The 16,480-nt window shown below is 41.0% G+C and overlaps 1 protein-coding gene across 4 annotated transcripts in view; it reads left to right on the top strand.

Annotated features, from left to right (window-relative positions):
• OTUD7A (OTU deubiquitinase 7A) overlaps window positions 1-16,480 on the top strand; it is a 279,993-nt gene that overhangs the window by 178,266 nt on the left and 85,247 nt on the right. For all 4 annotated transcript variants that reach the window (XM_075857888.1, XM_075857890.1, XM_075857887.1 and 1 more), the window contains one exon: window positions 16,207-16,389. In XM_075857888.1, the coding sequence (XP_075714003.1) occupies window positions 16,207-16,389 (183 nt within the window). The remainder of the gene's footprint in view (window positions 1-16,206; window positions 16,390-16,480) is intronic.

The following is a 16,480-nucleotide window of genomic DNA, read 5'->3' as shown; positions in this document are numbered from 1 at the left end:
CAGAATCTGGACAATACATATTTAGTAGTGTTTCTCTGGTAAAACCTTCTGTGTTACAGAAAAAAACCTGCTGTTTTGAATACTTTGAGGGGTCTAGTTTTTAAAATGGGGTGTTAAAATGGGGTTTCTAATACATAGGCCCCTCAAAGCCTCTTCAGAACTGAAGAAGTACCTTAAAAAAAAGGATTTTGAAATTTTCTTAAAAATATGAGAAATTGCTGTTTATGTTCTAAGCCTTGTAACGTCCAAGAAAAATAAAAGAATGTTCAAAAAACGATGCCAATCTAAAGTAGACATATGGGAAATGTGAACTAGTAACTATTTTGGGTGGTATAACCGTCTGTTTTACAAGCAGATGCATTTAAATTCAGAAAAATGCTATTTTTTCCAAATTTTCTCTAAATTTTGCAATTTTTCACCAATAAACACTGAATATATCGACCAAATTTTACCACGAACATGAAGCCCAATGTGTCACGAGAAAACAATCTCAGAATCGCTTGGATAGGTTTAAGCATTCCGACGTTATTACCACATAAAGTGAAATATGTCAGATTTGAAAAATGGGCTCTGAGCCTTAAGGCCAAAACTAGGCTGCGTCCTTAAGGGGTTAAAGCTCTGTTCACTCTGTATTTACAGTGCATGTTTTGCATATACTTCAGAAAATTCTCCGCAAGTATGCACCATACTTGTCCATAGACATTTATGGACCCTATGTATGGCAAAAAATACATAAAATCAAGCCCACATACGGCCACATTGACGGAAAAATAAAAACGTTACGGCTCTTGGAATGCGGCGATGCAAAAACAAGTAATTTTTTTCTAAAAGGCTTTTTATTGTGCAAACGTAGAAAAAACATAAAACCCTTACATATTTGGTATCCCCGTAATCGTGCCGACCCATAGAATAAAGTTAACATGTTATTTACACTGCATAGTAAACGGCGTAAATTTATAACGTGAAAATTAATGCTGGAATAGCTGCTTATTTTCAATACTCTCCTAAAATAAAGTTAATAAAAGTTAATCAATATATTATAAGCATCTAAAAATGGTGCAAATCCAAAATACAACTCGTCCCGCAAAAAACAAGCCCATGTACGGCTATGTCGACGGAATAAAAAAAAAATTATGACTCTTGGAATGCGACCGTGAAAAAACAAAAAATAATCCTTGGTCATTAACGTGCAAAATGGCCCGGTCATTAAGGGGTTAAAGTATCCTGCTAAAAGAAACAAACGATATACCGCATGTTTTTGTTTTTTTGTTGTTGTTTTTTTTTACAATAGGAGTCAATGGCAGATGTATAGTATGCATCTCCATGGCATACAGTTTCAGTCCAGGTCATACATCAGGGAATTTTCCTGGCGTATACGTTACTCAATCGGGGACTTCCGTCCCTAGTTACAGAGCATAGGAGGCGGACTGCCTGCCCATAGAAGTCTATGGAGAGAGGAGAGAAGGAGAAAAGAAAGACAGACACGCTTCACACAGAAATCTATGGAGAAGGGAAGGGGGAGCAGGAGGATGGAGCAGTAGCAGAGAAAGAGAGGATACACAGACACGCTGCCTATAGAAGTTTATGGAGTGGGGAGTAGGTCCAGAGTGAAAGTGAGAGACACACACATGGTGGAATCGTCTTTTATTGTCCAAAAAATGAAATGCTAATGTATATGAACCCCAAAACCTACAACTTATTCCACAAAAATGGAAAACTTCTTGCTATCAGAATGTGTGGAATTAAAAGCAATAGAAAACAAAAAGCTTTTACGTCCTGAAAGTCAAAATTTGCTGTAACTGGGTGGTCAGGGGAATTTCGCCAAGAGCTATTTTATGTTATGTGTATGGCCAGCATAAGAGTTTGCAAGCTAGAAAATGCTATTTTTCTCTTTTGGGAATTTTGTATTTCATTGTAAAGGGGTTTTCCGAGAGCCCCAGAAAATGGAATGGAGGAAATGGCATAAAACAACAAAAGAACCTATATTTACCTAATAAGCCGCCTGCCACTCCAACACGGCCAATCCACTGCCACTGCTCCGGTGCTCCTCGTCGTTATTTCTTTATCTTGCTCCAGCAATGGCGTGCCCGTATACACCCAAGTGACCACTGCAGCCAATCACTGGCCTCAGTCTCAGAGGTCAATCAAAAATAAATATAGATTTTATTAAAACACAAATGCATACCAGGATGCAACCTACAGCGATGCATTTATTTAAACAGGGAAACTTAAATAAGATATTTTCAACTTGATACTAAATCACAGTGCAGTAAGGTTAGTTTATGGCCTTTAGTTTATAAAAGAATATACATAGAGTATGCAACTTTGTACTAGATACACAATCTAATTATTACAGAATTAAAGTGATAGTATCCCTTTAAATTTGAGTTACACTTTTAAAGTATTTCTGGGTTTTAAAGAGGCTCTGTCACCACATTATAAGTGTCATATCCCCTACATAATGTGATCGGCGCTGTAATGTAGATTACAGCAGTGGTTTTTATTTAGAAAGACTATCTATTTTCACCAAGTTATGACCTATTTTAGCTTTATGCTAATGACTTTCTTAATAGACAACTGGGTGTGTTTTTATTTTTGACCAAGTGTGCGTTGTGGAGAGAAGTGTATGACGCTGACCAATCAGCGTCATACACTTCTCTCCGTTCATTTACTTTGCACATAGTGATCCTGCGTTGTTCACTATGTGCTGTCACATACACACACATTAACGTTACTGAAGTGTCCTGAGAGTAAATAGACATCGCGTCCAACCAGGATGCGATGTCTATTCACAATCCCGACACTTTGGTAACGTTTGTGTGGGACTTACAGCACATCACATCGAGATCACGTTGTGCTGTCATTTACACCGTGATCTCGCGAGATTTCGCTTTCTGTGCTGTAAGTCCCACCAAACGTTACCGAAGTGTCGGGATTGTGAATAGACATCACGTCCTGGCTGGAGGTGAATCCTATTTACTGTCAGGACACTTCAGTAACGTTAATTTGTGTGTATGTGACTGCACATAGTGAGCAACGCAGGATCACTATGTGCAGAGTAAATGAATGGAGAGAAGGTGTATGACGCTGATTGGTCACTGATTGGTCAGCGTCGTACACTTCTCTCCACAACGCCCACTTGGTCAAAAATAAAAACACGCCCAGTTGGGCATTAAGAAAGTCATTAGCATAAAGCTAATATCGCTCATAACTTGGTGAAAATAGATCATTTTTCTAAATAAAAAACACTGCTGTAATCTACATTACAGCGCTGATCACATTATGTAGGAGATAGGCCACTTATAATGTGGTGACAGAGCCTCTAAGTTCTCCAGATTCTGTTTAATATTATTTCACAGATCAAATGTAAATGTTTTCTCAGTGTGTCACACAATCCAAGAATAGAGTAAAGTGTTATTAAATGCTTGTTTTGTAAATGTAGTGTTAATGGACATACAGCACAGGTTATGAATGTAAGTGCTGTAAAATATAGATAATGTAAGGTGTAATAGGGGGAAAATTGTCATAAAAACAGATGTCACACCATTATGGAGATGGTGTTTGTATCTACAATCATACTTTATGGTGAGCTTTTGATGGCACTGTTTTGGGTTCGTATGGCTGGAAGTCCTCATTATAAAATGACTACACTATAAGGGCTATAGGACACTGAATATTATTATTCTTTAAATATAGTCGTGCGATATGAGGTGAAGATGTGTAGGATATGAAGTAGTAATTAACTGATTTGTGCATTTTTACCTTTTAACCATTATTTTAGGCACTATTATTTGTTGTGTATAGATTAATATAAACTTTTTCGTTTTGGGGTTAGTCCCTTCAATAGTTGCAATTACTTAAGGTAAATATTATGTAAATTATACACTGCACTTATTAACCCCTTGGTGCCGCAGCCAATGTAGGCCTTTCTGACACCGCCCCATTTTTAAAATCAGACATGTCACTTTGTGAGAATAACTTTTGTAATGGTTTTACTCATCTAAGTGATCCTCAGATTGTTTTATGTGACACATTGTACTGTATGTTAGTGGTAAATGTGATTACATTCAAAACAATCTGTGTGCATTTGTGAAAAACACCAACATTTAGTACAATTTTTTAAATATTTGCAGTTTTCAAAATTGTAATTTCTCTGCCTTGACCCTTAAAGACCAGGCGTATTTTGTCCCTAATGACCAAGCATTCATTTTTAGTTTTTCCTCCCTGCCTTCCAAAAGTTATAACTTTTTCTTTTTTTTTCCGTCTACATAGCCGTATGAGGGCTTGTTTTTTTCGGAGATTAGTTGTAGTTTTCAATTGCACCATTTTTGGATTCATATATTACATTCATTAAATTTACGCCGTTCACTATGCAGTGTAAATAACATGTTACTTTTATTCTATGGGTCGGTATGATTACAACGATACCACCAAATATGTATAGGTTTTTATGTTTTACTATGTTTGCCCAATAAAAGCACTTTTAAACAAATATAAATAGTTTTCGCCGCATTCCAACAGACAAACCGTTTTGTATTTTTCCGTTGATGCAGCCGCTGTTGTTTTCATTAGTACTATTTTGGAGTACATGGGACTTATTGAATAACTTTAACTTTTTGGGGATTGAAAAAAAAAAGCTATTTCCCCTCTGTTTTTTGTGCGTTTTTTTGTACGGCATTCATACGGCGGTATAATTAACTTTATTGTTCAGGTCGTTACGATGACAGCAATGATAGCCCCCTGGCTGACATGGCAACTTGAGATAACCCTGGTCCTAGATTTTCACACTAACTTCCAGGAAGGAAGGCATTCTGAGAGTTTTAAACTGGGGTATTTTACTTCGTAAACCCTAAACCTGTGGGTGTAACCATCTTGCCCTCTTAATGGGCAGATATTGGTGGAATTTAAAGCGGCAAAATTAGCAGCAGGGAAGGGGATGGAATTACATAGTAAACTAACAGATACTTACCCCCTGAAGTGCCTCCACTCCAATACTGAGGTCTTGTTCGCCGCCCCTCAGGTGCCAAAAGATCCTGCAGTGGTCACTTGCTATTTATAGGTAACGTGCTGCTGCAGCCAATCGCAAATGGGACCACAACGCTGTGGGGGACACTTCACATGCCAATTTACAAAAAATCCTGGGGTGGACACTCTGTATTATCATAATTTACAGCATGGCCATCTCCGGGACATGGCCATTCAGTAAATCAGAGAGTTGTACAAAATAGCTACGCAGTATTGGCTAATCTTTGTCTTCTTCACTAGCATCACATGCAGCACAAGGCCCTAAAATGTCAATATCTCTGCTGCCTTCAAGGGGGTCCACCTGTGGGCTCTAGCAAATGCTGTGGAGTTTTAGGAGAAAAACTGCTAGGCATACAAATTAGTCTTGGCCACCATTGTGCATTACTGTGTTTCGAGAGCCATAACGTTTCCATTTTTCCATCCAGGACAAGTGGTATTTTTTAATGGCATCATTTTGGAAAAATGTAGTTGTTTGTGGTGTGTAACGGAGAAAAAAAAAAAACAGCTATTCCGTCATTATTTTTGTGTTCTAGTTTTTAGGGCGTTCACCGTGCGGTAAAAATGACATGTTAACTTTATTCTGAGGTTAGTTACGGCAATACCAAATTTTTATAGTTCTTTTTAGTTTTACTACTTTTGCACAGAAATAACAAAAAAAAATATCAAACTTTTTTTTTTTTTCGCCATATTCTGAGAGCCATAACTTTTTTATTTTTCCATCAAAGGAGATGTCCAGGGCTTGTTTTTTGCCGGATGAGTTGATGTTTTCATTGGTACAATTTTGGGGTAGATCTGGCATTTTGCAGTGTATTATGCCTGTCAGCATAACACTGACATACACACTATTAGGCCCTGCCCTTGGTGTGCTAAGATAGCAGAACTGGGAGCCATTGTTAGGCCCGTAACTGCCATATCAACGCATCGACACCCAGCACAGGTATGTCACGGGTGGGGGCGATGTGCTGACATAAGGAGCCCTCTGCCTTCTCTAAACCACTTAGAAACCACGGTCAGCATTGCCAACGGCATCTAAGGGGCTAAAAAAAGGCGGGATCAGAGTTATCTACGAACCCAGGCCACTAGAGCTAGGTGTCGGCTGTATAATACAGCCAGCACCCACGTATGACAGCGACATCTCACCGCTGTAAATGTACAGCAAATTGTGCAAACCCCCAGCAGCTGCCACATACATGTACATCATATGTGACCAAGTGGTTAAGAACTGGTGATGATGTGTGTTATGACCAGGTTGTAGACCCAATGTGCTACTCCAAAGGGTTTGATTTAGGATTACCTCTAAGAGTGTTATCTAAGTAGCCTCTCCGGTCTACACCCTTCTGGACTTCACTGCAGGGAGACTACCAGGTCGCTTCCTCTTGAGGTGGTCCCAGTGTGAGTAGCAGCTGGTCCAGTGTAACAGGATACAACGGTGTCGTACACGGAGGGTACAGGCACTGGCAGACGATACCTTGGCAGATGAATGAGGACCAGTAGTCACAGTTTGTAACAGGTAGAAAGTCCTAGGCTCCTCTCGGGTAGCTGGACATAGATTGGCAGTAGACAATAGGCTGCAGACTGATGGTAGGTAACAGGACACAAACTAGTATCAGGATGCTGACTGGCAGCGCGTAGCTTGACACAGGCTGGTAGCGGATAGCTGGACACAGTCTGGAAGCGGATAGCTGGACACAGGCTAGTAGCGGATAGCTGGACACAGGCTGGTAGCGGATAGCTGGACACAGGCTGGAAGCGGATAGCTGGACACAGGCTGGTAGCGGATAGCTGGACACAGGCTGGTAGCGGATAGCTGGACACAGGCTGGTAGCGGATAGCTGGACACAGGCTGGTAGCGGATAGCTGGACACAGGCTGGTAGCGGATAGCTGGACACAGGCTGGTAGCGGATAGCTGGACGCAGGCTGGTAGCGGATAGCTGGACACAGGCTGGAAGCGGATAGCTGGACACAGGCTGGTAGCGGATAGCTGGACACAGGCTGGTAGCGGATAGCTGGACACAGGCTGGTAGCGGATAGCTGGACACAGGCTGGTAGCGGATAGCTGGACACAGGCTGGTAGCGGATAGCTGGACACAGGCAGTAGCGAATAGCTGGACACAGGCTGGTAGCGGATAGCTGGACACAGGCTGGAAGCGGATAGCTGGACACAGGCTGGAAGCGGATAGCTGGACACAGGCTGGTAGCGGATAGCTGGACACAGGCTGGTAGCGGATAGCTGGACACAGTCTGGTAGCGGATAGCTGGACACAGGCTGGTAGCGGATAGCTGGACACAGTCTGGTAGCGGATAGCTGGACACAGGCTGGTAGCGGATAGCTGGACACAGGCTGGAAGCGGATAGCTGGACACAGGCTGGTAGCGGATAGCTGGACACAGGCTAGTAGCGGATAGCTGGACACAGGCTGGAAGCGGATAGCTGGACACAGGCTGGTAGCGGATAGCTGGACACAGGCAGTAGCGAATAGCTGGACACAGGCTGGTAGCGGATAGCTGGACACAGGCTGGTAGCGGATAGCTGGACACAGGCTGGTAGCGGATAGCTGGACACAGGCTGGTAGCGGATAGCTGGACACAGGCTGGTAGCGGATAGCTGGACACAGGCTGGTAGCAGATAGCAGGTGCGGACTGAAATTAGGATGCAAACAGGAGCCTTTTCAGGACACATACAGCAAAGTTGCTCAGGCACCAGGTGATCTGAGGAGGTGCCTTAAATAGTTCAGGAGCAACAAGAATTGATGAAGGGGGATTTTGCAATGCACACAAAGTTTCTGTAATAGGCAGCCAAAGCACGTGCCCACACAGTAGGAGGAACACTGTTGTGAGCAGGAGGGGAGGCATGCAGAAGAAGAAGCAGGTAGGAGACCCGGAGGGGGGGGGGGGGGGCGCCAGCAGGCGCGGCACCTGCCGCCGGCATTATAATGTGACTGTGGATATAAATAGGATGAATTCTGAAGCATATTGAGCTCTACTTTCTGCTCAGATTGAAGCACCATACTAAAAGTGCGGATGAATAATGACCCAAAACAATACTACAAAAGCAATCCAAGTGCTTCTTAAGGCAAAGAAATGGAACATTCTTCATTGATCGAGTCAATCACCTGACATCAACCCGACTATGCATGCTTTTCACTTACTGCAGACAAAACTGAAGGCAGAAAGACCCACAAACAAGCAGCAACTGAAGGTGGCTGCAGTAAAGGCCTGGCAAACATCTCAAGGGAGGAATCTCCGCATTTAGTGATGTCCATGGGTTCCAGACTTCATGGAGACTTTGAGGTTTTTTCACTTTAAAAGTTTTTACCAAACTCCCAAAACCTTAACAAGGTGTTAGAAGCATGCTTACTGTATGTCCTTGTTTTCCACTACCTGGTGCTTCCTTTTCCTACCCCCGGGGCTTCAATATCTTTTTTTTTTTCATGGATATCCTGAAACTTAAGGGTCCCAGCGGTGAAGCAATAAGGGAGTATTTACATGTTTAACAAGCTTTGCAAGTATAAAACCAGAGCTATTAAAAAAAGAGATGAGTGCGTGAATAAAATGAATGAATGCGCAAATTATGTATAGCTAAGACTCCTATAGTGACATTGAAAGATGAAAATGGACCCTATTACATTACTACCCTCTTAATATAAAATCATTATTCAGCCCTGTAATAAACATAAAAGCTAGATAATGAAATATATAGAAAAGACGAAGGAACACATCAATGGATTCCTGCCAAGAATCTTATTTTAAATGTGTAGCATGGTGGACATGTGAATTTCTCGCCACCTAGTGGAGGAAAATGAGAATAGTCAGTAGCACAGTATGACGAAAAAAGAATCACATTTCCAGACCACTTGTTACATGCTCAAGATGATAAAGATGGCAAACGGGAGTCAAAATAGGAAAGGAAAATGTATATTGATCTGAAGCACAAAGTAGAATACATATCCATATAGAAATCAAATTAAAGCTGACCTTCACTGTACTATGGCCGCATTATTAATAACTTTTTCGTAAGTATGACGTTCTAATTATCATTGAAAAACGGACAACACACAAATGTCGTGTGCTGTCCGTCTTTTTTTTTTTTTGCACACTCATAGGCTTTCATGGGTGAGTGGTCCGCAAAAATGGACCAGAATAGGACATACATTGAGTCTCTTGCAACGAACGCCCCCTGCAAAAAAACAGATGTGTGAATAGCCCCATTGAATTGCATGGGTCAGTGTGCTGTCCGTTGTCAAAATAGAAAGCACACTGACGAGAAACAAGCTCGTGTGAATAAGGCCTTACCTTTACTCTTCACACCTTCTCTTTTTTGAAAATGTATTATTATATTTTAATTAGTAAAAGTGGAGTTCTTCCTTTCATTAACATTTGGCGCTATTTGGCAAACATTAAATATAATATTTCTATATTGAAAATCTGTTAGAAAAATAGATTTCCTGTCTTTTTATTTCTTGTTGTTACCTGGAAACTATCAGCAAGCAGCACAGCTGTTAAGCTTCCTGTGGCTTTATTTGTATTTTGATGGTTTGTGTTTGTATTTATTAAAAAAAAGGTCTGAATTTCTTATTAACACCTTAGAGACCAGGACACTGGTAGAGATCTGCAAGAATGTTTATGTTCATAGCTAATTAAATCCTAAGATTGTAGTATTTAAACTGTAACGAAATATAACCCCAAATCTGTTATGATTGATGAAAACATCGGTCTGAACTTATCATTTTGAGAACGCATAGCAATAATTGTTATATTTTTTGTCCTTTCCAGTTGTGTCAATAACCATTATTATTACATATATGGGCACCTTTTATTGGTGTAATTGTGAACTCTTCCTAATCCTCCCTACAGCCCTGATCATTGAAACCCAAAAATTGCATGATTGACTTAAAAAAAATATACCTGCTTCAGGTATACTGAGTGACCATCTTTTAACACCATGTCTTTTCTAGTTCCAACATTCTGTAGTGATTCATTTATTTATACATCTTTATAGTAGCCAAAGCTTTTCTGATACTGAGCTCCAAATACTCTGCTTCCCTTCAGACAAGCATAGAATTAAATAAAAAATATCTTGCTACTGGCAGCTGCCACTAGGGGCATCTAAGGAGCTTACCATGTACTGTTTAATTTAAAGGGGATTTCCCATGAGGGACATTTATGACATATCCACAGGATATGAATTTCAAAAGAAGTAGTAGGACAACAGCACACGTCTTCAAATCTTCAAAGTGGTTTTATTGTCAAGACATCCACAATCGACAGGCAACGTTTCGACCCATAGTGAGTGAGGGGTCTTTGTCAAGCCTGATACAGGATATGTCATAAATGTCAGATAGATGCGGGTCCCAACTCTGAACCTATCTCCAGAACGGTGCCCACTAAACCCCGTTCTAGCTTTTTGTGCTAACGCTGTCTTCCGGCCGCTTACTGATTACATGGTCAGGCGGGACATGGTCGGCAGTTACGGAAACAGTGTAGCTCAGCGAGTTACGCTGTTTCCGTAACTCCTGATTATGTAAACAGTAAGTGGGCGGGAGTCAGAGTGAGCACAAAAAGCTGGAACGGGGTTTAGGGGGCCCCTTTCCAGAGGTGGGACCCGCATGACATATCCTGTGGACATTGGTGCAACTTTCTAATTACTTTTTATTAAAAATGATATTTACTTTTTCAGATACAGCTGCTTTGTAACCTGTATACAGAGCAGCTGTAACTTGTGTCGAGACCTGAATTCGCCAGGTCAGCGGCATTGATGTGTTCAGTGTCAGCGGGTCCTGTGTGTTATGACTTAGATGTGATTGATAACAGCTCGATCCTGCGTGTCGGAGACTAAAGAGGATTAGAAAGTTGCACCAAATACACTGATACACATTTTTATAAAAAATAAAAAAAAACTTTTTCAAAGGCGTACATAGCCTTTAAAATAACTACTTCTGATCTGGCATCAACCGGTGTGCGTTCAGACACATAAAGGTACTTTTCTGGGGGAGGGTTTTCAGAAGTTTATAAAACTCCTTTAATGAAGAGTTTGGTTGAAAAGTTTGTCTAGTTAATATTGACTCTTCCTCAGTATCCTAAAGCGACCATAAGGTTTCATTGTGATCATTGTAACTTTACTACAAAAGTACAAATAGCAATTACATTCCGGCTGTCTTATTATTTTTTATATGTTATATTCTGCATGTTTTTGTGTCTAATTTTAAAGACTGATGCTACAGACTTTTATACAGACTGATTGATTACTTTAGACGAGCAAGCTATAGAAAATACCTTTTTATCCTTGCCATTTACCAAAAAGCTCATGTTTATGGTGACTGATTGATAGACTGTCCCCTGAAATGTGCTATAGGGGGAAACATCGGATAGGTTGGGTTTTACACCAGTCTTATTGTTTCCCCAAGATAAGTGTCATTTGCCTTCTTCACCATAGAAATAACATACCCATTTGGCTGACCCAAAAGGACTTGTTTATGGTCAATGGAAATACAGATGTAGTCGTCTTTATCTTGACTTTTAACGCATTAAATACACAGTGGCTAGATCCTTTATCTTGACTTTTTCAATGACTTATCAATGACTTTTGTTTTGTGATATCATGCTGCAGCGAGTTGTCAGAGTCAAGATAAAGATGGCTACAACCATAGCAGTTATCCCATGTCTATGGTCAGCTTTAAAGAAGCACTCCGTCAAAAATCCCCTTCCCCCATTTGAAAATGTGAGTAAGTGAAAGGTAGTGAGGTGTATTGCCCTACCAGGCACTTTATTTTACTTGTGAGCTGCTCTGTTCCGGGCCACGCGTTGAGTCATGCGATCCCCACTCTGACTCCCTGAATCTTACAGCATCTGCTGTAGGGACTAGAAGTCATCCTCTCAATGCAAGTCTATGAGAGCCTTGATGTGAGTCTCATAGATTTGTATCGAGAGACTGTAACAGACGCTGTAGGTTTTGGGTCATCAGAGTGGGGTTTACGTGACCATACTGCGGCCCGTAACGGTGTGGCTAACTTATATAAAGTGCCCGGTAAGAAGGGCTGAGCAATTAATCAAAGAAAAAAAAATGAAACCAAAATTCAGCTCAGATAACTGACGTCATCTTGCGATTTTCGTTATTTTTTTTCTCTGTTTTTTTTTCTCCTGGTTTCATCTGTATCTGCATCCTCGGGACAGTTGAAACCTGTGGTAGGGCAGGGAGCCATCAGTTTCATGCTATTCACTATGTAACGCCGGCCACTCACGAGTCGGCACAGACAGGTGCGATGATGTCACTGCCTCACACCTGTCTGTGCCAAGCCGTGAGCGGCTTTGCACACACTTCTGCCATATACCAGCGTTTCAGTCATCCAATTGGTCCACGACGTCCTCAATCCCTGCCTCATTTACTTTTGTTTTCCGCCTCAATGCCTGCCATATTTACTCTTGTTTAGCCTCAAAGCCTGCGTTCAATGGCGAGCGGACAGTGCCCGCCACAATTGTATATACACAGATGATGGGGGTTATATACAGTGGTGGTTGGGTAGTATACAGGGTTGATGAGAATTATATACAGGGATGAATACTGTCTGATATATACGGGGATGATGGGGGTTACATACAGGGATGATGGGGGTTATATACAGGAATGATGGGGGTTATATACAGGGATGATGAGGGTAATATAATGGGATGATGTGGGTTATATACAGGGACCCCCATCATCCCTGTATATACCAGCGTGCCATCATCCCTGCTTATAACACCCATAATCCCTGTATATAATCCCCATCAACCCTGTATATAACCCCCATCATCCGTGTATATACCATTGGGTTGGGCACTGTCTGCTCTTTGTGGCTCGTGGGCATTAAGGCTAAAGAAGATGTTAATGGGGCGGGCATTGATGCAAAAAAAAAAGTTAATGGTGTGGGCATTAAGGACACCCTGGACCAGTAGGATGCCTGAAACGCCGGTATGTGGCAGAAGTCCAGCGAAATATGAACGCCGAGCCACATAGACCGGGGGAGCAGAGGGATCTACTGCTCGTTATTGAAACGGGATTAGGCGAGTATGTATTTTATTATTTTTATTAGGCACTATTGGCGCTGTATGGGGGTATTATACTGCATGGGGCAGCTGTGGGGCGTTATACTGCATGGAGGGAATCTTTAGGGACATTATACTGTGTGGGGAAGCTATAGGGGCATTATACTGAGTGGGGGGGTATATTATATACAGTAGTATACAACAGGCTCAGAGGATCTATATTAATTCAATGGTGTGGCATGCAAATAGGGGTGTGGTATGAAAAAGGGGTGTGGCCTAAAATAGTTCTTTAATGATCGAGATTACATGTTCAATTAATCGTGATTTTGATTAAGGTCATAAAAGCTCATCCCTACCATTAAGCCAATACACCTCACTACCTTTTACATAATCGTATTTTTAAACAAGGATGGGGGGACTTCGCTGGAGTGCTTCTTTAACTAGGCAGTTAGTGTGTTAGAGAACCCAAAAAATATGATCCTCGTTGGATGCTCAGTGTTAATGCAACAGTAAAAAGACATTGAATCATGTATAATTCATCTGAGAAAGGTTGAACTTGTTGAACATTTCTTTTTGTTCAACCTATGTAACAACCATAGAACAATATAATGAAATGGGCATATATTCCAGCCTGTATGAGATTTTCCATGATGAATGTCCCAGCAGGCTGCCTTCCTGAAACAACAGTTGGTTCCCTTATAAATCGCCCATGTTACTTGCTCCCATAGAAAATGATGGGAAATAACTAAATGGATTGGTCATCTAAATGCAGATTAACCCCCCTTGACTTGCTAGATACTGCTATGAAACGCAAACATCATACTTTTTTATGCCAACACTTTTTATATTCGGGGTTTAACCAATAAAAAAATAACAAAAAGTGAACAACTGTCTATTATCATAACCGAATGGTTAAATTATTGGGTACAAGGACTGCCATATAAATGACACTTGTTTCAAAATGAATTGTATTTGGTGCCCTTTCCTGCACTAATAGTGTGATCAGCTCCCAAATAATGCACAATTCCTTCATAATTTCCATGGAAAGGCTATTGATGATTATAATCCACTATTAGAAGATGCTGTCAAGGTCTGCAGCAGATTTGGAGTCCAGTGGCTGAAACAATCTGGCAGGGGGTTAAAATAGCAAGAGTAGTCCAGTAACAGTCCAGGTAACAGATAAGTGTCAGCAGGTTATAGCATGAGACGGAGATGTGGTCAGGAAACTCCATGTTCAGTACACCGATAAGCAGCAATAGGTTGTAGCATAAGAGAGAGGGGAACTAGACTACAGGTAGAAAGCGAAATTGTCTAATCCATAGAGTCAAAAGTCAAGTGAATCTAGACAACAGATTCAGCAGTGGAGCTGTCCAGCAGCACCAGCAAGTTCAGTGAGAAAAACTGGTGCCTGGTACAGATGCACAAGAGGATACAGAAAAAAAACAAGGCTTCCTACTCCGAAAGATTTGACCTAGGATGGACTATAGTAGGTGATGTTTGTATTGGCAAACTACATAGACTATGCAATGTCAATGGTCAAAAAATTTAAGCAGAAAGAAAACAAACAATACACAGTCCAATTTGATAAACTATATGGCCAAAAGTATGTGGACACACCTAATTGAGTGCAGGTGTTTCAGCCACACCCATTGCAAACAGGTGCTCAAAATGAAGCACACAGCCATGCAATCTCCAAAGGCAAACTTTGCTAGTAGTATTGGCTCCGTTATATTAAACATGGCACTGTCATATGATGCCACCTTCAGCACAAGTCAGTTCGTGAAATTTCTGATCTTCTAGATCTGCCCCGATCATTTGTAGGTGCTATTATTGTGAAGTGGAAGCATCTAGGAGTAAAAACAGCACAGCCACGAAGCAGCAGAAAGTGCAAACGCACAGAGTGGAGTCGCTGCATGCTGAATTGCGTGGCCTGTAAAAATTTCCTATACTCATATACTTGCATATTTCATTACTGGAAGTGACATCAGCACAAGAACTGTATGATGGGAGCTTTATGAAATGAGTTTCCATGGACGAGCAGCTGCACACAAGCCGAAGATCACCATGTGCAATGCCAAGCGTGGGCATGGTGTAAAGCACACCACTGGAATCTGGAGCAATGGGCACATGTTCTCTGGAGCGATGAATCAAGTTTCACTATCTGGCAATCTGAACTAGTCTGGGTTTGGTGGACACAAGGAGAACATCACCTACTGGAATGCATTTTGCCTTCTATGAAATATGGTGGAGAAGGGATAATGGTCGGGGCTGGGTTTGGGCTAGGCCCCTTATTTCCAGTGAAGTGTAATATTAATGCTACAAAATATTAAGCAAGACATTTTGACCATATCTATATTTAATTCCGGAAATAATTGTCACCTACCTTTTATTTTGTATCTCAAATTATTGTACCCCTAATTCCTTGATTTTTCTTTTTTCTTGATGTTCTTCTTGTTATTATTTTTTATTTGGGAGAAACTGAAATGGCATGCACAATTTTATTACAGCATATTTCAAATATGACTATATTGTATTTTCTATTGAGGCAAATTTCATTGTATTATTTTCATAATGTGCGACTATTTTGTTTTAATAAAAAAATGTCATGATTAAAAAAGAAAGAAAGACATTTTAGACCATTGTTTTCTTCCAACTTTGTGGCAACAGTATGAGGAAGGTCTTTTCTTGTTCCATCATGACACTGATCCTGTGCACAATGCGAGGCCCACAAAGACATGATTTGATGAGTTTGGTGTAGAGAAGTTTAAGTGGCCTGCACAGAGCCCTCATCTCAACCCCATCCAACACCTTTGGAATGAATCGGAACACCACGTTTGTGAACCAGACCCTCTTATGCAACATCAGTGTCTGACCTCACAAATTCTGTTTTGGCTGAATTGGCAAAAATTTCCACAGACACACTCCAAAGTCATGTGAAAAGCTTTCACAGAGGAGTGGAGGCTGTTATAGCCGCAAAAGGGGTATCAACGCCTCATTAACACCCATGGTTTTAAATATGAGATGTCCAACAAGCTCATATAGGTGTGATGGTCGTCTCCAGAAACCTTTGGCTATATAGTGTATAGTTACATTCATCTCTGATGCGTGTTTTATCACTTAGTGGAATCAGTAATTGATTTGTACATTTTTACTTGTCAGGAAAGAACTGGGATCTAACGGCAGCACTGAGTGACTATGAACAACTGCGACAGGTGCACACTGCAAATCTGCCGCAAGTATTTAATGAAGGGAAATACTATAAGCAGCAGGACAGAGAAATCACCCAGCATGTCAACAAGATTGAGAGACCAAATCTCCAAAGACAAGACGACATTGCTCAAGGTAATAGCATTTTCTAGGAATTTATTATGATGCATATACAACTGTGATTGTGACAAATTATTTTAACTCAACCACCCAGGTCAGTGAACTA

This window comes from Rhinoderma darwinii, chromosome 3 (genome assembly GCF_050947455.1).
Source record: "Rhinoderma darwinii isolate aRhiDar2 chromosome 3, aRhiDar2.hap1, whole genome shotgun sequence".
Lineage (NCBI taxonomy): Eukaryota > Metazoa > Chordata > Amphibia > Anura > Rhinodermatidae > Rhinoderma > Rhinoderma darwinii.
The sequence above is the reverse complement of the archived record's forward strand: the minus strand, read 5'-3'. Positions and strand labels throughout refer to the sequence as shown.